The sequence below is a fragment of the Callorhinus ursinus genome, unplaced genomic scaffold (assembly GCF_003265705.2).
Source record: "Callorhinus ursinus isolate GAN/ISIS: 27379988/994484 unplaced genomic scaffold, GSC_fseal_2.0 scaffold13, whole genome shotgun sequence".
Lineage (NCBI taxonomy): Eukaryota > Metazoa > Chordata > Mammalia > Carnivora > Otariidae > Callorhinus > Callorhinus ursinus.
In genome coordinates, this window is record NW_027397075.1 from 22654454 (window position 1) to 22679411 (window position 24958).

At 37.3% G+C, this 24958-nt stretch overlaps 1 protein-coding gene across 12 annotated transcripts in view; it reads left to right on the forward strand.

Annotated features, from left to right (window-relative positions):
* Positions 1 to 24958, forward strand: part of CEP170 (centrosomal protein 170) — a 137966-nt gene that overhangs the window by 97055 nt on the left and 15953 nt on the right. For 5 of the 12 annotated variants that reach the window (XM_025877569.2, XM_025877575.2, XM_025877576.2 and 2 more), the window contains 5 exons: positions 4389 to 4538; positions 6991 to 7114; positions 10559 to 12391; positions 19423 to 19657; positions 23880 to 24057. In XM_025877569.2, coding sequence (XP_025733354.1) covers positions 4389 to 4538; positions 6991 to 7114; positions 10559 to 12391; positions 19423 to 19657; positions 23880 to 24057 — 2520 coding nt within the window. The remainder of the gene's footprint in view (positions 1 to 4388; positions 4539 to 6990; positions 7115 to 10558; positions 12392 to 19422; positions 19658 to 23879; positions 24058 to 24958) is intronic. The other 7 variants (XM_025877570.2, XM_025877577.2, XM_025877572.2 and 4 more) reach the window with 5 other exon arrangements.

The window sequence follows — 24958 nt, forward strand, 5'->3', positions numbered from 1 at the left end:
TCCCGTGCCTATAGATTTGCTGCTTCTGGGCTTTTCACATAAATGGAATCATACACTGTGTGGCCTCTTGTGACCAGCTGCTTTCACGTAGCCTATTTTCAGGGTTCATCCATGATGTAGAATTTGTCGGTACTTCATTCCTTTTTATGACTAGTACACCATTGTGTGTCAGATAAACCACATTTTATTTATCTGTTCATCTGCTGATGGACATTTGGGCGCTTTCCATCTTTTGGCTTTTGTAACTAATGTTGCTGTGAACATGCGTGTACATATATGTACATACCATGATAAATTATAAAATGTCTCTCTTAACCCCATTCTTTTTTCTAATAGTTTTATCTGAATTTTAAATTTTAAAAGTTGATTACAAATGTTATAAAAATCACAGTGTTAAATTCTTAGAACCACCTATTCCACTGACTTTTAAGGGATTTTTCTTTTTAAAAATGAAATTAGGTTTTTTATGGAAAATTATATGTTTAAAGAAATTCTCCTCTATTAAGTCTTCCTGATTTTGTTCCCTGATGTTAGAAGCTAGGATTCTGCATAGTTCTTAAAGTATGCGTCAAGTGATTTTCATAGGCCATGGGAACCTTTGCTGTTGGCTTGAACTGGTAGAGACCCTGCTCTCTCTACCCAGGCGGTCCTTGCTCATTGAGGAAAGAGTTGTTCCAGTCATCTGAGGTTGAAACTTGAGTGCACATTTACTTGGACACTTCGATCTGATTGATATACGAATGCAATACTGTTCTTCAGTTCTTCAGTATTGTTCTTCAGCTAATTTAAAATAAGCCCACAAAAGCTTTATGTTTAACCTACCATTATGTTTCTCATTTTTATGGAAAGTTAGATTACTGTTGAATTAATAAACAACAGTGACAATGATGATAATACACTGGTGAAAAAACCAAGGTCATACTTTTCAAAGCCTTGGTTTGTACTGCACGTACTAGACCTTTATCATCTGGAGAGTATTTCATTTCTTTAAATTTAAAACTAAAATCTAAAAATATAGTCTGGGTCTTAAAGAAATGTTGTTTTAACTACAGAGTGCCCCTGCATGGTTCAGGTGACATTCTCTTTTCTTTATAAGCCTCCTGTATTAGACCTCAGCCTTCCGAGAACAAGGACTAAGTTACACATATTTTTGAAGCACCTCTGGTGGCTAGCCCAGTAGCCTGCAAAAATAGTAAGTACCGTACCTCAGGAACAGGCTGTTAAAATTGTTTAGAGTAGCCGCTGAGATACAGATGTGAAATCCCAAAGTGAGATGCCAAATAGCATATGCACACATCCAGAGGAAAAGAGAGAGGACATGTTCCATAATTCTTGGAGTAGGATGGTGAGGGAAGTGCTGTCTTCTTACCCTAAACCTGGAGGCCACAGGAGGGAGTCATGGGTCACTGCCCAAAATAGAGATGCATCTGCCTCAACCAAGGGACCTAGAGGCATGAACATTCTCCACCCCTAAGATGAATGAGTTATCTTTAAGCATTTGCCAGGCCCAAAGAGCTCAGATAGTGTAAGTTCAAAAGGAAATTTTCTATTCCCATCCCCTCCTCCTTTCTTTTGTTCCCACCTGGAAGAATTAGAAACTGACTGACAAACTTGGGATGGGGGGTGGCCTCTATTAGGAAGCATAATAATTAGACAGGTATCTGATCTCTCTCCCTTCCTCAGTCTAGACTTTTAGCCTAAAAAAAAGTCCCTAGCTGAATGAGAGAACCTGATTTTGTACTATATCAAGTTGGGGGCTGTCCCTGAGCCCAGGAAAGGGAAGAGAAGCATAAGCCCGGGTTGACATACATTGCATTTGAAATATCTTTGAGCCGTCTATGAGGAGAGATGACAAGTGAGCAGCTGCCTGTGGTTGGAGGGATGCCTCGGATGTGGAAGAAATCACCTAGGGACAAAGCCTACAATGAAAATATGGCAAGATCTAGCAAACTTAGGTCTCAAGTCTTGTCCAACTATTGGATCATATGTCAGATTATATGTGCTTTTTGAAATGTGAAAACTCTGATAGCTTTAAAGCACACGGACACAGTATAAGATGTTTACGTCCTCTTTGTTTTCACATGAAAGTTCTCACAAGTGGATGTTTTTGTAGCAAGACACAAAGAGGATAGGGATTTCAAGCTGGGTAGTCATTGCTGTCATTAATTTTTCAAAGCACTCAAAAAAATATAGGTAGGAACTTTGGAGACTTCTTTCCCCCCACAGTTGTGCTTCAGGCCCTGTCACTTGTTTGGGAAACAGGTGATGATTTAACTACTCTTGACAGGTATATACGTAGCTGTCTCTGGTGCTTTACAAGGAATCTGTAAAAGTCCCCTGAGTGTTCTTTTTTTTTTTTTTAAGATTTTATTTATTTATTTGACAGAGACACAGCGAGAGAGGGACCACAAGCAGGGGGAGTGGGAGAGGGAGAAGCAGGCTTCCCGCCGAGCAGGGAGGCTGATGCAGGGCTTGATCCCAGGACCCTGGGATCATGACCTGAGCCGAAGGCAGACGCTTAACGACTGAGCCACCCAGGCGCCCCCTGAGTATTCTTTCTGTACAATTTCAGCTTCTCTTCCCTGGAAGCATCGCTTCTTTGTCTGCATGTATTTTGTTATCATGTCAAAGTAGTGTCAGTGATTGGGAGAGATTTATTATGTTTTACTTCAAACTGGTGGTGCTTAACTGTTTGAGGAAAACAAGTTTTGGAAGTGCATTTTGAGTATGAAGTAGAAGTAAATACCACCAAATCAGAAAATCACCTGAGATCGTTTATTAACATGCCAAATAGCACATGCAAGTACTCACATGTGCGTGCTTTTATTTTACTTGCAAACTGGAGTTAGATTTTCACTCCGTGATTATAAAAATAAGGATTCCAGTAAATTTGGAGGTCAGTGACTTAAGTGAGAAATAATTTTAAGTTTTTATTTTAAGACAGTCACAAGTAACTCGAGTAGCTCTGATTTGTGCTCTTTTACAAGTGGGACTGGAGGCAGAACCCATGGAACGGTATACACAGCATTTTTTTACTGTTGTTGTTAAACTTACCAATTCTGTGTTTAACAAAATGAAACAGGGCTGTTTTTTCCCTTCTGTAAACTGTGCTTCCATGTGTTATTAAAATCCATATTTGATTTAAAATTAGCAATATACAATTTACTTTTAAAGCAGAGATAATTCAAATATTGAGTGGTTCAACAGATATAAATCACAATTCTTGAAAACTGTAGTTATATTTGAATAAAATATTAAGTAATAAGGCCACCTAGTGGTAAAATTTCCAAGTTTTAAAAGTTAAAAATTTGAAAATCTGATGTCTCCTTTATTAAATGTGGGCTTCAGAATTTATCAGGTATACTGTATGATTGTTAAAAAGCTTTCTAGAAAATAGTTTACCTTAAGGTATCTTTCCCTTTGTATACCAAAGAAGGCCCTTTGATTATGTTCTAAAGATCCTTTCTACAAAGCACCAATTCAAACACAATATTTTTCTTTATTGTAGTAATTAGAGCCACAAATAAAATCTATAAATAATAAGCATCAGGAACAAAGAAACTTATTAGTAAAATGGAATGTTAAAGTTTACGTAGTTATAACCTTTTTCTAGTCTGTTAGGTTACCCCATTCTCCAGCCTGTTACGTGCCAGGAAATCAGTAAGACTCAGATCCTGCCCTTGATTGAGCACATGATTATTGTTCTCTGTGTTTAAATATTCCACAAGTGTTGACCATCATCGACTTGCTTATTGAAAATGCTGGTCTGTTGGGGGAGACCCAGGATCTGCCTTTTAAAGGCCTTTCGATGAATTTTTAGGCAAATAAAATTTGAAGATCATGCTGTACTCCATGCAGAGATCATACAACAAAATCTGATATTTGGGACCTTAGAAAATTCCAAGTATAATTGAAATTCATGCATGTAAATGTTACACATTTGTTAGGGAAGGAACCAGTGAAATCAGCTGTATGCTTATAGCCTTGCAGCATGATTCTCAAAAATAATAGAGTAAAGAGACAAGCTGGAAACAAGCTGAAGTAGTATTCTTTCCTAACTCTGCATTATTATAATAGTTAACATTATTAACATCTTTTAACAAATCAGATGTAATGTCCTGGATATCTATTTTATTATCAAACAGTACTTGGCTAAATATTAAAAAGGATAGTCTCATTTACTATGAAGTAAGCTGCCACAGCCCCGTTTTTCTTTCCAACTCTTGCTTCAGTTGGATGTTACCCTGTCCTTAAACATGTTTCCTTCACTAGTGAATTACCCATCGAAATTAATTCAGAGTATTTTTACTTGCCTCTGAAGTTACTGATACTATCCCTAGTAATCTGGTGCTCAGACTTTTCATTTATAAAATAATTTCTCCTCCTAGGTTTTTGGAGTAGATGACAATCAGGATTATAATAGGCCTATTATCAATGAAAAGCATAAAGATCTGATAAAAGATTGGGCTCTCAGCTCTGCTGCAGTAGTAATGGAAGAAAGAAAGCCGCTGAGTACACCTGGATTTCACAACTCAGAGGTATACACCCCTTCCTCATATGTAACTTTTACACACACAAAATGTAAATTTTCATCATTTTTGTAATTATATTATTTTAAGTAATTGATATATCCACCTGGGAAGTTCTTCTAAAAACTAAATTCTCACAAATTAGTTTCTAATAAAAGCCTAAAGCAATTTTGCAGTAATTCTGTTTCAGTTTTTGTTGTTACGTTCTTTTAAATTATGTTACTATGTTCATTAGTGAAGGGACAATGTTAATTTCAGAAAGCAGCTGATGGGCTACATGATGACTGTTTAAACTTCCTAGGAGGGCATGTATTTAGCATGGACAGGTCTGAATATCATGCCAGACAGATAGAACTTGCATACCTCAATAAGTGCGGGTATGGTGCAGCCCCGGATGTGATTCGGATTAACATGAAGTTAATCACGGATGGCTTGGCCAACAAAGTTAGGGAGTCAGTCTGGTACAGTAGAGCCGGGAAGACCTGAGTGCAAATCCCTGAGCGGCCACGTTTAACAGAGCGCCTTTGTGTTGGACACTTCCCCTTTTAGCTGCAGTTTTCTCATCTACAAACGGGATTGTTGATAAAGCCTATTTACAGGGAGTTAGTGAAGTCTGAAGCACTCAGCAGAGTAACAGCCTGAGATTTATGCCCTCAACAAATAGTTATTCCCATATTGGGAATGATACTAGAATGTCATTCCACATTGTTATGTCAAAGCAAAATGTGAAAGATGTGTATAACTGAGAAGTATTAATTGATTATAATTTATTCATACAATAAGAGCTTACATCCAATAGGACCTATCTTGTGCCATTTTATGAATAAGGAAACTGAAATATAGAGAAATTAAGTTGACACAGTCAAAAAGCCTAGTACGTTATGGAGCCAGAATTTGAACCGTAAGAGGCCTTACTACTACCTCTCAGGAAATGAGGTAACTTAAAATATAAATAAAACAATAATAAATAAAATGTTGATATTTGTATGGGATATAAATAAAATATTTCAATAGACAGGTAAATCCACCTGTTTTTTTATTTATGTTAAAATGTTCCTTAATGGTCTGCTTTTTCCTGAAAGCAAGTATGTATTTTAGTGTTGTTTTTTCTTCCTTAATCTTAGAGAATTTTAATTCTAGTTTCTGTTTCATAAGATGCTTAATTTCCTTATTGAAAGCAAGTGATACTTACCTGAGGCAGTGTTTTGGTATTCTAATTGCTCTAGCAACAATTCTGATGAACATGAACTTTGTAAGGCTCCTTCTTTCCTTCTTTATCCCTTCAACCCATTTCAAGTGGACTTTATATATAGCCCCAATATGGGAATCACCTAAACAAGCCACGAGAAACTCTTCCAGGAATAGTTCTACTATCAGTGAGGGTGTGAGCAGCCCTGGTACTTCTTCATGCTGAGAACTGTGGGCAGTTAGCACAGAATCTTGAAAGGGAATTCAAGGATTCAGCAGGCTTTGGAGGAATCCTTAGGCTTCATTGTATTTATGTCACTATGTATACTTACTATTTTAACCTATTCTTGAAATCATATATGTAGTGTGTATGAAATACTTCATCAGTTTTTAGCCTATCATCCTTAGTACAATAAATCTGATACTTAAGGTATTGTTTTCATAATACAATTTTGGTTAAATAACCTTCCAATCTTTAGTTGTCATTCCAGTCTCAAAATTAAGCCTTGACTTAGATTTTTCATGAGGGAACACAATTTTTTTCTATATTCCCTAGATCATCCATATTAAATGCCAAATTGCCCCATTTGGTAATTAAAAATTACCAGTATGTGTCCGTAAGTCTGTGGAACCATATCATGAATTAAATTCCATTTCACACTTGACTATAATGATTCAAAGAGCACTCGCCTTAAGGCCAGATCTAAATGTGCACAGGTCTAGATTCAGACTAGTTATAGAAAAATTTTTAAAGGTTAAGTGATCTCTGGCTTCTTCTGGAAACAGTAAAGTGTTATAAAAAGAAGTCTTAAGCTGTGGGTTAGTTTTTGAAATCCCTAAAGACATGATGTGGCAGATGGAGTACTTCTTGGGACTCTGGAACCAGTCTGATTCCTAGAAGCACCTAGAGGGCTAGAGAAGCTTTAGACTCCTGTTCCAGAGAATGAAGTAGAGCCAGCTCCACTGGTTAGCCATAAGGCTGCGGTAATAGACCCACGTTTGTTCATCCACAGTAAATTTAAGCTCTAAGTGTTTATCTTAGTGCCATCATTAGTATTTAATAAGTAGAGAAAATTATACTGCATATACAGTAATAATAAGATGTAGTTAAAAGGGGTACCTAGAGAATCTTCATTCTATATATGAGGAAATTTAATTAATGATAATATGGCAATGTGAGGTTTAAATATGGCTTCGGATGACAGGATAACGTGACTACATAGAACTCTCTGACTAAATAGACTGATTTCACTCCCTTCTTTTTCTCCTTTAGGAAGGCACATCATCTGGAAACAAACGCTGGGTTTCACAATGGGCTAGTTTGGCTGCAAATCATACAAGACATGATCAAGAAGAAAGGATAATGGAATTGTCTGTCCCTGTTCCTTTAGAGAATGGTATTTTTTTCTCTCTCTCTCTTTCTTTTTTGTGAATCATACATGTTTTTTTTTTAAATTTTATTGTTATGTTAGTTACCATACAATACACCATTAGTTTTTGATGTGGTGATCCACGAGCCATTGTTTTCGTATAACACCCAGTGCTCCTTGCAATACGTGCCCTCCTTAATACCCATCACCCGGCTAACCCATCCCCCCACCCCCCGCCCCTCTAAAACCCTGTTTGTTTCTCAGAGTCCACAGTCTCTCATGGTTCATCTCTCCCCCTTCATTTTTCCCTTCCTTCTCCTAATGTCCTCCATGTTATTCCTTATGTTCCACAAATAAGTGAAACCATATGATAATGGACTTTCTCTGCTTGACTCATTTCACTTAGCATAATCTCCTCCAGTCCCATCCATGTTGATGTGAAAGTTGGGTATTCATCCTTTCTGATGGCTGAGTAATATTCCATTGTATATATGGACCACATCATCTTTATCCATTCATCTGTTGAAGGGCATCTCGGCTCTTTCCACAGTTTTTTTTTTAAAAACAAACTAAATCTGTATAGTGAGAAGTAAATTAAATCTAAATAAACATAGTCACATATTCTCATGCTTATACTAGATATATATGATTTTATTTGCACTAATAATGCAGATATCATTAAAATATAACCTAACTGAAGATAGGAGATAATTTGTAGGGGAAGCACATAACATATATACAAATTTATGTATATGACATATATATAAAAATGAAAATTTTAAAATAAGACTAACAATAGTTCCAAATTATAACATTCATTAATATCATTAATAAATATTTTAATGCTACTTTGTGCATTTAAGTAAAAAGCATTCAATACAATTCAATAAAAAAGAACTATTACACACTTAATTTACTTAATATCTTTTGCAAGTCTGTGTAGTGTGATTTTTTTTTTTTAAGATTTTTTTTTTTTTTTTTTTCATGAGAGACAGAGAGAGAGAGGCAGAGGGAGAAGCAGGCCCCCAAGGAGCAGGGAGCCCGATGCGGGACTCGATCCCAGGACCCTGGGATCATGACCTGAGCCAAAGGCGGCAGACACGTAACCATCTGAGCCACCCAGGCGCCCTGTGTAGTGTGATTTTTATTGCCTTCTAATATTTCTGTGAACTGAAAAAGTTTCTTTAAAAAAAAAATGAAATTTTATGTCTCTAATGATTTTGATTATGTTCAGTTAATTACATTCTTAATTAGAAATAAAACCCTCAAGGAGAATTTGCATGTGGATTTTTATGTGTATTCTAAATTTTGTTATTGTTGAAAATGGAAATGGAAATTTATTTTGTCTCTGGCTTATGGCACCCCAAAAATATGGTTTAGGAATTTTGTAAACATTACTCAGCAAGCATTTGAGCAAGGTACATAGCAATATACTAGAAAAGCTATATCACTGATTTACTATAGAAATTAGAAGTAATCGATAGTATTACCAAAAATCTTTGGAAAAGACTGAATGATTTGCAGATTGATTTAACATAAACTGGTCACCAGTTGGAAAACAAAGAACCCAAATAGAGGGGTCAAAGAGGCTAGGTAAACTTAACAAGAATCCATTATGAAATTAGTCAGTTTAGTTGTAGAAAGCAAAATTCTACCTTGTTAAAAATATAACAAACCACGACCCTTCGTTACCTCGTTTCAACGTGTTTCATCATCTTCTAAATTATGAATCGACTTAAATCCTAAAATATTCTTGTTAAACATTCATTCCATGCATGTTAGGAGCAGGACAGTGTGAGAAATGCTAGAAAAATACAGAAAGATAAAATAGCGAGCAGTCGTGCTATGTAGTAGTGCTCCTGGTAGCACTACAGAGATGAGATACAATACCATGGCAGGACTAATCGCTAAAGTTGAATCAGGAAGTTTAGTAGCTCTTTTCCTGCATCGTAAACTTTATATTGCTGTGAAATTTAAATGTTCAACTTTCAGAATTATAAAGGGAGAAAAGACCCACAGAAACTATGTCTTGGTATCTTGCTCCACTTATCACCAGAGATGAGAATGCTTTATATGTTAACTTTTTTTTCCCTAAATGGATGTGTCCCTTTTCTCAAAATGCATTCCATGTGTTGTAGTCAGGAAAATCCTCAGGTATTCTCAAATTCTCTCACATGGAAACATCAAAGTATATATTTTCTCATTGTCTTCTACTTAATTGTGAAAAGAGAAAGTGATCATGTGTTTCTATATGAGCCGTTAATATACCAAAAGACCATAATTTAAAAATCCCTCAGTTTGTAAAAGTATGGTAAGTCCTGTTCTCTTGTTTCACACTTAAAATTTTTTAAATTTCTTGGGGTGCCTGGGTGGCTCAGTCGGTTAAACGTCTGACTCTTGATTTTGACTCAGGTCATGATCTCAGGGTCCTGGGATGGAGCCCCACCTTGGACTCTGCGCTCACCGGGGAGGCTGCTTGTCCCTCTGCCCCTCCCCCCACTCATGCTCTCTTTTTGTCTGTCTCTCTCTCTAATAAATAAATAAAATCTTTAAAAATTTTCTTTAAGGGCGCCTGGGTGGCTCAGTTGGTTAAGCAACTGCCTTCGGCTCAGGTCATGATCCTGGAGTCCCAGGATCGAGTCCCACATCGGGCTCCCTGCTCAGCAGGGAGTCTGCTTCTCCCTCTGACCCTCTTCCCTCTCGTGCTCTCTGGCTCTCATTCTCTCTCTCAAATAAATAAATTAAAAAAATCTTAAAAATCTTAAAAATAAAAAAATAAAAATTTTCTTTAAGTTCTTTTCATCAGTGTTAAATTTTTTTTAGAAATCCTTCTAAAGTTTTGCATTTTCTGTTTTACTTAGGAAATCCAAACTTGTCATTCTTTCAGATAGGTAACAATGCTCATTAAAAACTAGATGTATTATTCTTTTTTTTCTTTTTTTAAGTTCAGCATGGAGCTTGAACTCAAGACCCTGAGATCAAGACCTGAGCTGAGATCAAAAGTCAGATGCTTAACCCACTGAGCAACCTAGGCGCCCCTAGAAATATTCTTCTGTACTATGTAATTGAAAGTGTTTATTAGGCATTCTCTGTGCAGTTTTGCAAAACATTTTCTTGAGCAAAATTTCATGGACCTTAGAGAAGCAAGAATGAACACAGTGACCTTCCCTGCCATAAAATACATTGAAAGAAAAAGCAATAGATGGAGGGTTAAGAACAGATGACCCCAATTTTCATCTCCTAAAACTGCCTTTCTTGATTCCCCCCATTAGTAATCTGCCTATTTGTACATCGTGGTGTTGTACTTGCTTTTGAAACTATTATGTCACAATACTGGTGTGTTTATTCAAAGTTTGCTTATATACTAAGCCATTCCTTAACTTACATTGCAAAATCTAATATAATACGATATTCTTTTTATTTGTACTTTTTTGCTCTCATACAGGTCTTCTTTGTGGTTTTATTTTATAGATGCAGATATCAGTGAGTCTGGCATTTCAGTGAGAAGTACTGGGTCAGCAACTTCCTTGGCTAGTCAGGGAGAGAGAAGGCGACGCACCCTTCCCCAGCTTCCAAATGAAGAAAAGTCCCTTGAGAGCTCCAGAGCCAAGGGTATAACACAGAGGTCAGAGATCGGAGAAAAACAAGACACAGAACTTCAGGAAAAAGAAGCACCCGCACAGGTATACCAGAAGGATAAACAGGATGCCGACAGAGCCTTGAATAAGATGAGCAGGGCAGTGAACGGCGAGGCCGCGAAACCTGGCGGAGATAATAAAACCCTGCTTCACTTGGGCAGCTCTTCTGGAAAGGACAAAAGTGAAACTGAAAAGGAAGCTTCTTTGGTAAAGCAGACATTAGCTAAAATTCAGCAACAAGAACAAAAGGAGCAGGCACAGTGGACACCTACCAAGTTGTTAGCTTCTAAGAATGTTTCAGGTCAGATAGATAGGTGCTGGGAGGAATCTTTCAAACAAGAGTCACAGCCTCAAGAAAAAATTCCAGGCCACTCTGCAAGCAAAGGAGAAAGGGTGACACAAAACGAGGGCAAGCGAAGAAAAGCTGAGGACGTTCTCAAAGGTCAGACTTCAAAGGGCAGCGATAAGAAGGAATCCTCCAAGTCCTTGGTTCGGCAAGGAAGCTTCACCATAGAAAAACCTAGCCCCAACATACCCATAGAACTTATTCCCCATATAAATAAGCAGACTTCGTCTACACCGCCTTCTCTGGCTTTGACAGCTGCCAGCAGAATACGAGAAAGAAGTGACTCTGTGGATACTGATTCTAGTATGGACACCACCCTTATTCTAAAGGACACAGAAGCGGTAATGGCTTTTCTAGAAGCCAAGCTGCGTGAAGATAATAAAACTGATGAAGGCCCAGATACTCCCAGTTATAATAGAGACAACTCTATCTCCCCAGAATCTGATGTGGACACAGCGAGTACAATCAGTCTGGTCACGGGAGAGACTGAAAGAAAGTCAACCCAAAAGCGAAAGAGTTTCACGAGTCTCTATAAAGATAGGTGTTCCACGAGTTCTCCTTCTAAAGATGTTACAAAATCATCATCTTCAGGTGCTAGGGAGAAAATTGAGAAGAAAACAAAAAGTCGTTCCTCAGATGTAGGCTCAAGAGCGGATGGTCGCAAATTTGTACAGTCCAGTGGAAGAATAAGACAACCTTCAGTGGATTTAACAGACGATGACCAGACCTCCAGTGTACCTCATTCTGCCATCTCTGACATTATGTCATCAGATCAGGAAACTTACTCTTGTAAATCTCATGCCAGGACTCCACTTACCTCAACTGATGAGCATGCACATTCCAAACTGGAAGGAAGTAAAGTAACTAAATCTAAGACTTCTCCCGTAGCACCTGGATTTTCCAGTAAATCAACGACTCTTCCCAGGCCACGGCCTACCAGGACTTCCCTCTTGCGCAGAGCACGACTTGGTGAAGTGTCCGACAGCGAACTGGCTGATGCTGACAAAGCATCCGTTGCTTCTGAAGTGTCCACAACCAGTTCCACGTCAAAGCCGCCCACAGGGAGGCGTAACATCTCTAGGATTGATTTACTGGCTCAGCCTCGTCGAACAAGGCTCGGCTCCTTGTCAGCTCGCAGTGACTCTGAGGCAACAATCTCTAGAAGTAGTGCCTCTTCGCGGACTGCAGAAGCCATCATTCGAAGTGGAGCCAGATTAGTACCTTCAGACAAATTTTCTCCTAGAATTAGAGCTAACAGTATCTCTCGACTGTCAGACTCCAAGGTCAAAAGTATGAGCTCAGCACATGGCTCTCCTTCAGGTAAATTGGGTCCAGACTTTTTACAATATTAGCATAATATTTCTTTCATGTTTTGGGACTCCTTTTTAAAAGAAATTAGATGTCTAGTGTGACTTCTAAAAATATTCGGCAGAAAGGTTATGCTATAAGAGGTTCAGCAGAAAGGTTATGCTATAAGAGGGTATTTTCTCCTATAAAAATTATTTTAGTTAGCTCATTAGTAAATGGAAAATTCAGAAGTTACACACACTTCCAATGAATGCTCTGGGGTAAAGTAGTGATTTCAAAATTAGAACCTATTTCAGAATGTTAGTGTCTGGATTCATGTGTCAAATTAGATGAATAATACCTGGATTAAATAATAGGAATTAACATTGTACTGCTAAAAGCATGTGTTTGATTTTTAAATATCCTCACATAATTCAAGGCCCTTAATCTGAAGAAGAGCAGGATACCCTTTATTATTCCTTGAGAGCTAAGTGAAATAATTGCTGTTTTACCCTTGCCTTTCCCATTTATGTAGAAATGTCTCATATGCTTTTTAAAGTTCAATCTGTTTACAGTTGGGGCAGGTGAAAACTAATTCTTAATATACTTCAGCAGAAGAAGTGGATTCGTGATAATCCCTAAGCACATACGGGTCTAACCGGCTACAGAAATGTAACTGGTCACGAGTGCATCTCATAAACGCTCTTCTGTCCCTTAACTCTAGTTATTAGCTGTCATTGAGTGTACTACCAAAGGTTACTTACCCACTCCAGAATCTAACGGCTCCTGGGATACTCTGTGCTGGTGTACTTCATACTCACAGCTGTAGCCGGGGAGAGTACGTGTGTGACCAGAGTCCTCACCCACATTTCTGTGTGTACCTGTGAGCGTCAACCCTTACTTCATAATCAGCCTCACTCCTGGGTGGGGCTGCAGAGGCCAGTGGGGGGAAACAGCTGCTCAGAGACTTAGTCTCTCTTACCAGCACAAGCATCTGAGCACGTGCGAAGGCTTGAGGGAAGAGTGAGGGACGGTTGGTACGCAATCTGGTGTTCCGAGTTCGATGTCTGCCACAGTGTAGCCATGGGCCCCAAGCCTAACGGTGCTCCTTGTGTTCTGTTTTCACTCTGTATTCCCCTTCTCTGCCCTCACTGCCACGCTCACATCTCCCTCTCTCCGGCTCAGGGGCTGTGGTGGTGACGGGCAGATCCATGGTGGGAGTGCATGTAGGCGGGACATAGGTGACCTAGAATCCTAACTCCGGAAGAAGAGCTGGCATTTTCCCTCATGCCGCCACCCTCCCCGCTTCTGCACTCGAAGCTTTCAGTGCTGGTTCATGCAGTTACCGCAAGCGTTTTAGAACTCACTGCTCTCTGTTGGTTGATGTTTACCCAGTGTTGGTTTTCTGTCCTTCTTATGGCTCTGCCTCTTCAGTTCACATTTCCTTTGTGCTACATTCTCTGGTGTGTACTGTGATAGAGTTTCTTCTGCCACGTGGCTTGTTCGATCACCTCACCTCCGCTTCAGTACGCAGAAATGTTACAGTTTTCTCCTGTCTCACCGTAAGCTGTAACGCAAGCGTATGTCACCAAGTAGCATGGGACGGTTCCTTCTGTACCAGTCGTCTGGCCCGGAACACATGAGTGAGCTGGTCTTATTCCTCGGGGTTGAACACGAAGGGCTTCTGTGAGAAGCAAGCCAAATAGGACTACTTAAGCAAGTCTAAGAAACCGCTATGAGATGCTATGTCTTTAAAGATAAATTGTGTTTTCTGCTTTGAATACAGAACTTGATAAACATGCAGTTTTCTTTATCCAAAAAGTACCTTGAATTGCTTATTGAAATTCCCCAGGGTAAATTGAGGCACGTGATATGGGCCTTCTTCATACTTACCCGCGGCATATTAAATAATTAGAACCATAGAATTGAAAAGCTGGAAGGGTCATTCTGTTTAGGTAACTCGGGCCAAGAGATACAGTGACCCGCCCTGATCACATAGCCGTGGCAGGGACAGGATGAGAAGCCCCAAGGCCTTTTCATTCCCAGCCTCTTGCTGCTTCTGCCATATCCGGTCTGGCTCTCGGAAACAGTCTGTATCTACTTGCTTGCAGGCTTCTAGAGGATGGCTGGAATTTACTGGATTCTCTCAGGAGTGTATACAAGGCCAAAATACAATATATTCAGTATATTGCCCACTATAATCTATGTAATTCTCATGTTTTACTAAATTCATGAAGCCATATCATGATCCAGGATTGTATGTTCAGATTCTCTCAAGATACCCGTTTATAGTATTCTATACCATCTAGAAGGATAATGGCTAGGATCTCGTAGTCAGTGGTAATGTACTAAAGTAGTTATATGGGTAGGTAATAAAAAAAAAAGAAAGAAAAACAGACACCTTTTTGATCTAGTTGCTAATTGGGGTGTCTTTGATGCTGTGATATTTCTACTTAAGATAATTATAATACCTTGAATGGAAAAAGCAAATAAAAATTCTTAGATTTAGCTTTTGAATTATGATTTAAGGGGCGCCTGGGTGGCTTAGTCAGTTGAGCGTCTGCCTTCCGCTCAGGTCATGATCCTGGGCCCCGGGTCAGACTTCCTTCTCAGCGGGTAGTCTGCTTCTCCTTCTCCCTCAGCCCCTTTCCCCTGTGCTCCCTCTCTCTCAAAATAAATAAATAAAATCTTAAAAAAATATATATGATTTAAAAGAATGTAAAACCATACTGGTCAGGGTTGCTGTACAAACGGTAAACTTTAAAGGAGATCTCTGAACCTAGAGCCTGTGATATGTCCAGATTGGCATATGTGAAAATAATTCTGTAATGTTTCAAATTTCATAATTTAGGCCATGTCTAAAAAAAGCTTTTCAAAGAAATGTGTATGATAAAAATAGAAGAATGGAATCTCTGACTTAGAAGCATTAAAAGTTCTTTTATGCTTCTTTCATTCTGATGTAATATGCTTTTAGGAAGGTTTAGTCCCCACTCCACCCCCCCACTTTCCTTCAGTGATTCTTCAATATCAAGTTATGTTAAAATATCCAGATTTACTTTGATAAGATATATTTAAAACCAAGTGTGCTGAATTATCAAAATAAAGCAATTGGTTTTCATTATGTTTTAGATGCACATTTAAAAAAAAAAAACATGTTAACATCCTTAGAATTTTTTTTAGGCTGTTTGCTTTCTCCTTTTTATTCTAAACCTCAAATTTTATAGATGGTAGGAATTAGGTATTGGGCATGCATGGCTTCAGTTATTTCTTCCTCCAGGTCAAAGATCAATACAGAACATCGCCAGGGATCTTTTCCCCCAAATGATCTTATTGCTACCTGCTTATAGATACACATGTAAAATATGTTTGTGGTTTTGTTTCCCACCAAAATATTCTGATATAAAGTGTGAAATGTAGTGTTTGTTTCCTGAAATGTGTTTGTTACATCTATAGATGTGGATGTGTTTTAAGGCCAACAAAGTTTTGGTTAGCAGTAAAAGAAGCCAGAGCATTCACAAATAAATAATCCTAGTAACTCTTCCTTTTTCAATTCTTGACAGTATGTCTTCATAGTGAATAGTTTATTACTCCCATAAGAAGGAGTGTTGCATAATTTTATAACTAAAATAATGTAACAAATAATTTTCAGGTTAGCTATAAAATTAATTAAGCTGATCTTAGAACTTTGATTTTACTATATGTGCTGTCTAGCACCTCACCAACCAAGAAAACCTCCCTAGGGATTGGGATTTCAAATACCTTTGACATAAATTTTCAATTTAATGATTTATCTGAAATGTCTTACTAGTACCAATAATATATCAAATAAGCCTAATGCTATAAAATTAAATTTAATTCTATGCAGGGTTTTACCTGAACAGAATAAAATTCAAGAGGAAGAAGTAAAATTTCTCTTCATGGTTAGAAATCACAAAAAGCATCATTCCATGAGAAATTGAGGATGTCTTTTCAAAGAAGAGTTAGCCTAACTGGAATTGTAAAAATAAATTTTTTAAATAAGGATTTCCTACCATGTAATCGTGAAGTCCTTGGAATAACAGCGAAAGAGCTTTGAACTCTGGGAGTCGGTAGACCTGGCTTAAACTTTGATTTAAGTAAGGCAACACCTTTCCAGGCCTCTTTTTTTCTCCATAAATTGAAGAACTTATGCTAATGTCTAAGGTCCTAATTCTCTAAAATTCTATGAAATAAGTAGGCAATAGGGAAAGTTGAAAACATTCTAACTTGAAGTTTATTCTGCAGTAACTAGCAGATTGTAGGGATATTTTTTCTTCAGATAAACTGTTGCTGCTATAGTTTAGAAGCAAAGATTAAGAAAGCAAAAGGTGCTGAAAGAAGGTGTTTGGGAAATCACAGGCCCTGGTCTCTCTCCACGGGTAGTGATCGTTCTGCTGGTGTCTGCTCTCATCTCGGCTGTTCTGCAGGCCAGGCGGTGTCTGGACGGGACGGAAGCTCTGCTTCCTAGCACACCCTGTGGGTGATTGGTGTGCCATTGTAAGGACAACCCTTACTTGAGAATTTCATCCCTCAGCTATACCCTACTTATTTTATCTCTCATTTTGCTCTCAATTTTAAGAGAACAAGCCTAAAAATGTTACTTTTCAGTTTCTAAGCTATGCTTTATTCTTATGGTTGCTTTTCTTTGTGAAGATATTATCAAGTTTCACCAATCTTACTGGCCTCTAGATAGACCTGTAAAAATAAATGGGAACTTTATGAATGTCGTTTGAAAAAGGAGTTTTTCTCTTTTTTTCCCTCCAAAATGTAATTATTTTGTGATCTTGAGATTCACACTATTAAAAGTTGATTCTCATGTGGCTCTACTTACATACTGTCACCTAACACCTAGCACTGGCTTCTCAGTTTCTCCTCCTGCTTTCATGTGTTGTGCCACCATGAAATAAAGCAGCCATGCTTTCTGAGTTATGCCCGAGTGAACGAGCTTAGCTCCATCATGCCTACCTATGTTTTCACATCTCCTGCAGTTTATTACAACTCTTTACTATTGGTTTTGTTTTCACCCCAAACAACTTTCAGTTGTTATAAGTATGGTTTCCATAGTTTCCAAATCAAAAAATCGGGAAATTTAATCTAACGAATCATCTTTTTCTTACTTGTGAACTTGTTTTCTATGAATAATATTCTAAGGTAGCAAAATGAATAAACATTTAATGTTTAATGAAATGCCTTTATTAAGAAGTATAAACATTGCAATATTTCTAATTTTTTTTCCTAAAGCCTTTTTGCTCTTATTCCTAAACTTTTTCTGAAATTGTTTTCAAGTATTAGGGTCAGTTCAATTTGTAGGGTTTTTTAGATGTCTAAAATAGTAATTTTCCACTGTGGTAAAAGTATTTTTATATTAATGAATTATCTTATAATGGTAAAACCAGAAAATATATTGACTACCGCCTTCAAAAGACACTATGAGTAATTACCTGCAGTTCTGTGTATGTGTTTGCATACACTTCTTCAGAAAGCCATGAAGTTTCTTCTATCTTCTTATATGCATAAATCTTGTTCCAAGCTCCACGAGCTTCAAATGAGAGTGTGAATCAGGACAAATGGGTAGGCTCTGATACAGGGCATATTCCCAATTATAGATTTCTCTGCTTCTTAAAACAATTCTGGTGGCAATGATCATCAGTTTATCTGACAGCCACCTGAGCCTTACCAGAGTCCCAGAGGCAAAAATGTGATTTGGGGAGGAAAAGATAGGAGAAGTATAAAATTCCAGTGAAGTAGGATGAAGGAATTTTAGACTCTACCAACCTGTGCAGCCTAGGGTCAGTTCCTGTTTTAAAAGAAGTGGCGAGAGAGGGAGAGAGGGAGAAAGGGAAAGAAAAAGAAAACTTCTCTAATATTAATAGCAGTTGGAACTACTAGCGGGTACAAAGTTTTTGTCACTTTAGCCACCAAAAACATCTCATGCTTTTCAGTAGGTTTTTCCTAACCTGAGAAAAGCAAATGGTCAGTATCTAGGAATTCATTCATTTATTCAAAAGTAGTTATTAAACATTTGCTAGCCAGACAGTCTGCCAGGTGCTAGGTGTGCTGGAGTAGATTAAACAGGCATGGCTCCGGCCCTTGTGAAGTTTACCATGAATCAGCCATCATTGCCCTGTTTTTGACCTCTATCCTGTGCCTCACAAATTATTTGTATGTTTGGTTCTCCCATTAACAGTAGTAGTGAAATTAATTTGTCTTCTGATTTTTCAGATGTGTCAGCAATGCCATCTCTTAAGTGTCTTTACTAACCTTAAATAAGAAAGTGATTGCCACTTTCTTTAATGTGACTATTGACAGTACCTCCTGTGCTTTCAGTGTCAGTGGTTGTGAGAATAGCTCTACAGAGCTTTGCTCCTTGTAGGTGTTATGTCATTGTCTATTTTCACCATATGCTTTTGGTGTCAAAGTGGCAGAGAGTTGTACTGAAGATGCTTTGTTGTGTTTTTACCATGTAAAAAGATTTTTTCCAATCATAGCATAACAGGATGTTGAATGACAGAGGTAATGTTTTTTTTCTGCCATAAAAGCATAATTTCCACAGCAGGAATTATGCACATTTGTATGTTGGGAAAAGAGGTTTTTACCATCTCCATGTTGAAAGTCTATGTGGCATGAGGAAATCTTTTCCCTTTTTTTTATTTTTGTTGTTGTCGATGTTACTGTCATTTAAAAAAAATCCATATCTTCACTCAAATGAGAAATATTTGCAACTAAAAAGTACTCAAGTTAAACATTTATGAATAGAGCTTGCTTAGTTGTTTATCATTAGTGAATTTGTCATCTGAGTGTTTTATTCACCATACTACAGAAAACATGTTCTTTCAGTTGTTTTTGATTACTCATTGTTTTTAATTCACCAAAATGTATTGTTTCTATCTTTAAGAAGTAGTAGACTTATGATTTTTGTGAGATATGTGTATGTCAGTTATTGAAAATTGTGCTGTGTGTGTCTCATGGTGTTTTTGAAATCATGATTTTTTTCTCCTTTAAAAGGTAACATAATAATTCTTTTTTTAATAATTAAACTAATTTAGTAAATTCAAGATGGAGGCGCTTTCCTACTGATTATGCTTCCACCTCAGAAGATGAATTTGGATCAAACCGTAATTCCCCTAAACATACTCGTCTACGTACTTCTCCAGCCCTGAAAACTACTCGGTTGCAGAGCTCTGGGTCAACAATGCCTACTAGTTCTTCGTTCAAGCACCGGATCAAAGAACAGGAAGACTACATCCGAGATTGGACTGCTCATCGAGAAGAGATAGCCAGGTTGGTTTTTAATGGGTCATCTTTAAGAGTTGAAATTTTTTGTCAGTGTTTCAACTTGATAACATATTTTAGCTTTTGTGGGATTTGTACAAATAGTCCAAGAAATGAAATCTGCAGGTAGCTATGAACTTAGTCTTCCTCCAAAGTATTGCTCGCCATCCAATTTCTCTCGGTTCATGTTTTTAATGCCAATGCTACTAACATTGTAGAACGAATTTATTTTGGTTGCAGCCCCCCTTTCTTGTTTCTAGATACCATTTTTGAAAGGTAGTGTCAGCTACCTTAATTCTTACATAATTAAGAATTGTGCAGCTGAATTTTTGATTACTTTCCTTTTATCTTCCAAAGAGGTAATATATTGCTCATGTTTTCTGGGGAGAATTAGAGGAGGTGGATTTTTACTCACACTTGTATGAGTTCATTAGGCACAATTTAATTCAATCCTTTATTAATTAATTTGAATATTAAATACATTTGTTTAGTGTAACCTTTAGGTTATGTAATAAAAATTCATGCTGCAGATGTGATTTTTAATTAGTACCTTGTCATGGCTGAACATTGAAGAGAGGCTCCACTCAAACAGATGCTCTTGTAGTTAAAATACGTTTTTTTAAGTTTGTAAGATATTAAATTTTACTGTGATGTTTTATACCATAAGTTACCTAAACATTTTCACCGTTTACATGCTATAGTTATTTCTGCCTTCAGTTTAAGACCCTGATCTTCAAGTTTTACATTTGGCAACATTATTGAAGAACATAATATATAATAGTCCATAGGTGCTTTAAAAAAATAAATTCTTACCATAATTTAATGGTATTTATCTTTTTTTTTTTCTTTGTTGACTTCTGTGAATTACATTTTTTCCTGGCTCATTTCTTTAATGTTTATGTTTTTTGATCTTTAATGACCATTTACTTGTAATTGCTTATAATTCTTTGACAACATGCCCTTTTATTCTCATTGTGCTGTTTAAACATTTTATTTTGCCATACAGATAGCTTTCTGTGAGACTAATTTTTGAGGTATTGCAAGCCAGTTAGGGGACAGGCCTGTATGTCCTTCAGGATCCGTGAATTATTATGAGCCTGCAGGATGCCTGCGGTGAATTTCAACCCATTTGTTATTCTTGTGGGCATGGCTGGCGACAGCTCTCTTCCTCCCATCCTTTCCCCTTCCTGTGGAGGAGAGATCTCACTGCACCTGCTCAGGAGGTACCTGAGGGAGCTAGAGGGTATGTCTGCTTCCCCTTCGAGGGCTCACCCTCTTGAAGCCCTGGGCCCCAGACCAAAATACCTGGACCCACTTCCCTGCCCCCATGCAGAAAAGAGATATTGCAGAGGGGACAGTGCCCAGGAACTCGAGGTGACCTTTTCACTTGCTTCCATCTTGTTACCACATGCATTCTATCAGCACTGTCTCTGTACCTCGTTATCTGTAGCAGGACTGCTAAATGGCCAGGCCATTTAATCTCTAATGGCTTTATGCCTTTTCCCTCTAGTTTGTTAGCAGCACTACACTTATACAACTTGCCTTTGGGATTTTATTTTTTTAAGGCGTATTTTTCAGCCATATATCTGAAAGCAAGGAAAACAGATGGATTGCAAAGCTCCAAATAAAATGTTTGTATCATTTTAGAATTTCCTCCTCTAGCAGATTTGATGGGGGTGGAGACTAAGAATAAGAACAAGGATTATAAGCTTGCAGTTAAAAAAAAAAGTATACAGATACAAGATTATGAAATATTCCAGTGAGCGTAACCTAGAAGCATCATTATGGAATTAGTAAGCTTAGATTTAAGAGCTGTATGAAGAGGTCCATACTATTTATTGAATTATATAAATCTGTCATTTTTACTTGAAGATACTCATTACTTTGGTTTTCTTCATAATTTTGCTCTTTAGAATTCCTAATGCTGGTTTTTAGTAGGTGCTGAGACTTTTAAGCAGTGTGGATTTAAACCAATTTAATGGTCTGTATTATTGAGCCAACTTTAAGATAGAAATTGTCACATAAAGAAACAACTGGCATGTACAAGATAAACTTGCAAATTAAAAGAAGGCTTTGGGGTGCTTACTACTGAACAGTTTACAGTGTGGTGTGTGTACATTAGTTATTCGTGTTAGTATAGTTTTTACTGCATAACCTGTTGAGATTGCTATTGTCTCTTTATTTAACTTGTTTTTTTCTAATTAGCTCACACTGCTGTCTACAAATATCAGAAGCTTCACTGTACAAGGGTCTGCATAAAAAAAACTTGAAACCAAAAGTGGATTTTTGGATAAACTCATGCTTATCTATTTTTTGTCTCTTTTAAGTTTGGTTATTCTGTTTTTCATCCTAGTTCATTTATTTCAGAAATGCAAGAGTTGAGTATAGTATGTAAGAGAACACTTTAAACTCTTTCCAGAAGAATTATATCAACAGTTTGTTAACTGTTTTTAAAAATTACATGTGGACTGATAATGTGAGATGTAGCATGACATAATAAAAAGATCTAGTTAACGCCACTTATTGGTGACTTTAACCAAAAAACGCTCATATAACCTCTCCTAAGCCTTATTTTCCTCATCTGTAAAACAAGATGTAAAACAAGATGGTGAATACCTCTCCTACAGGGTGGCTGTGAGAATGAAGTGAGTTGACGAGTATAAAGCTTCTTTCTAGGGGTGCTCATTATCATGTAGTGTTTTTGACTCTATTGTAATATACATTACATAATCATATATAATATAATGTGCTCCTTATATTAATTCTAAGCTTATAAGAGATCAGAACATATTTATTGGTGTTCTTCCTAACTTTTTGTATTGGTAAATAAAGGAATTGACCACAGATTGTGTCTATTAGGCCATAAGCTTCCATTTAGCTTCTTTTTAAATCTGTAGTTAAATTGTTAATGCAACGACTGAATTCCTTGAAAGTCTTTCAAGCTTACATTTTGCCCAAGTTAAAAAAAACGTTACTTTTTACCTGCTTTCGATTTTAAAGTTGCAGAAGCTTTCACGTGTTGTTTTAAGAATGTTCTGCCATTCCAAAACCTTCCCTGTGGAAGTAGCCAAATTGAGTTCAGTAGATGCATAACTTGGAAAACTTTCATATCTCATTGAATTGAGATCTCTCTTGAGAAAAGCAGGAATATCAGTGGTAGATTATTAAGTTTCTCCTCTTAAAAAATAACAGTAAAGGAAAAAAATTCAATTTTTTCTTTTGCTTATCACTGATAATATTTATTTAGTTCTTCAGTCCGTGTGGCTTGATAGCACAAATAAATGGCTCTTTGGAAATGGGTTCTGCACCTGGGATCTGGCCCTGCCTTAGCTATTTGTAAGTTGTGTTGTCATGATCAAGCCCCTCACTTTCTCTGAGAATGTGTCCTGATTCACATTCAGTTAGAGAAGTCCTACCTCACAAGAACTTTGTGACTCTCAGATGACCCAGTGTTACTGTGACGTGCCGTGCGTAGCGTGACGGGCTGAGTCGGAGTTACTGACCTCTTTGGCCATCTGGGGAAGCTTATGGAGCTCCTCTCAGGATAGTGCTCCTGAATGCATCAACATAAAATTCTTAGTTGTGTTTCAATATGACTGCATTTGTTTGTAATGTTATCAAAATATTTTTAAAGTGACAGAGCAATATATGGTTCTTTGTTAACATACTAACTGGAACATTATTGCTGTGGGTTTCATGACTGCCGTGGGTTTAATTTTGAAGTAGTAATGACTGATTGTTTTGAGATACCTATAGCAACTATAATGTGATTTCTGTTGGTGGAAATACCACAAAAAATACCACTATTGTTTGTTACTTGTATTTATAACTGAAAGAAATGCTAAGCTTCATTTGAAGGTTAGTGAAAATGAAGTTGTAATTGCTTTCTTATCCAGGGTCAGCGACTCCTTGGGCTCTCTTTACGCTTGCCTTCTATTAAAGCTGGTCATTAACACTAATGGGTGTATTTTAAAAGACATATCACTACTTCTGGGTGTTTAACATATTTTTCAAAGTGACAGTTTATGTGAATTTAGTTTTATTAACTTTTAGAATTAAAGTGTAGGACTTTTAGTATCCAAATAGTTAAAAGGATTTCCCAAAAATCTTAAGTTTTTGGTACAAATCTTTACTTGGATACACAACTTACGTAACTGATTCTGTCACAAATGATTGTTTGTGGAGCTGTTATTTAAAAGGGATTAAACCTCCTTTCTACAATTACTACCAGGATCAGCCAGGATCTTGCTCTCATTGCTCGGGAGATCAACGATGTAGCGGGAGAGATAGACTCAGTGACTTCGTCAGGCACTGCCCCTAGTACCACAGTAAGCACTGCCGCCACCACCCCTGGCTCTGCCATAGACACTAGAGAAGAGGTAGGAGATCTTCATGGAGAAATGCATAAGGTTCTTTCTTTTCTTTATTTCTTTTGCTTTTAGCTTTTTGCTTAGTTTATTTTAGTTACATCCACCCTTCCTGTTTGCATGAAGCTCTGCATTTTCCAACTTTGGTTTAAAAAATTTTTTTTTTTTTTTTGGTAACAAAACCAGCAAGGGCTAACATTTGGTCTACTATTAACAGGAAGCTGTAAAATTATTTAAAACAAGCACTTTTGTCAGCCAATTATTGGCGTATGGTTTCACTTTAAAGTGTGACTATAAATGGCATCCAAAAAGCAAACTAAAACTTGATAAATGATTGTATAGTGTTTCTGTAAAGTTTGGCTATGAAAATACTTCAATTAAAAAAGGTATCTTTCTGCCCAGTTAGCCAGTAGATATCTCTACTAGCAAATGCAGAGAAAATTACACAGTTTTCACTACTTTAAATAATTCTGTTGAAAAATACACATATAGACTCAAGGATACTTGAAAGTTGAAATATAGGTATTTATACACACAGACAAAAATACATGTATATTCAGTTTTGAAACATTCTTGTAAATTCTGGAACAGAAGGTAGCATGTGTGGACTACTGCCCTTCCCAAACCAGGGCCTCCTGCCCTCCAGCTCCAGGGGCCAGTATCTGCATAACCTTGCTCCAGAAGGTGCCTTTAACGGATAATATAAAATGAATGGTACTCTGCCACGTTGGCTCTCTTGATCTGGTGCAAGCAAAAGATTGGCATTTGAGAGAAAGAATTAAAAGTTTTGTTAGGACAAAGCCACATTCTTTTGTTTAATTATCTGGCTGTTTTGTGCCACAGTATCAGAAATGAGTAGTTAGACACTGTATGACTGCAAAGCCTAAAATATTTATTATCTAGCCTTTTACAGAAAAAAAAAAAATGCCAGCCTCTAATGAGC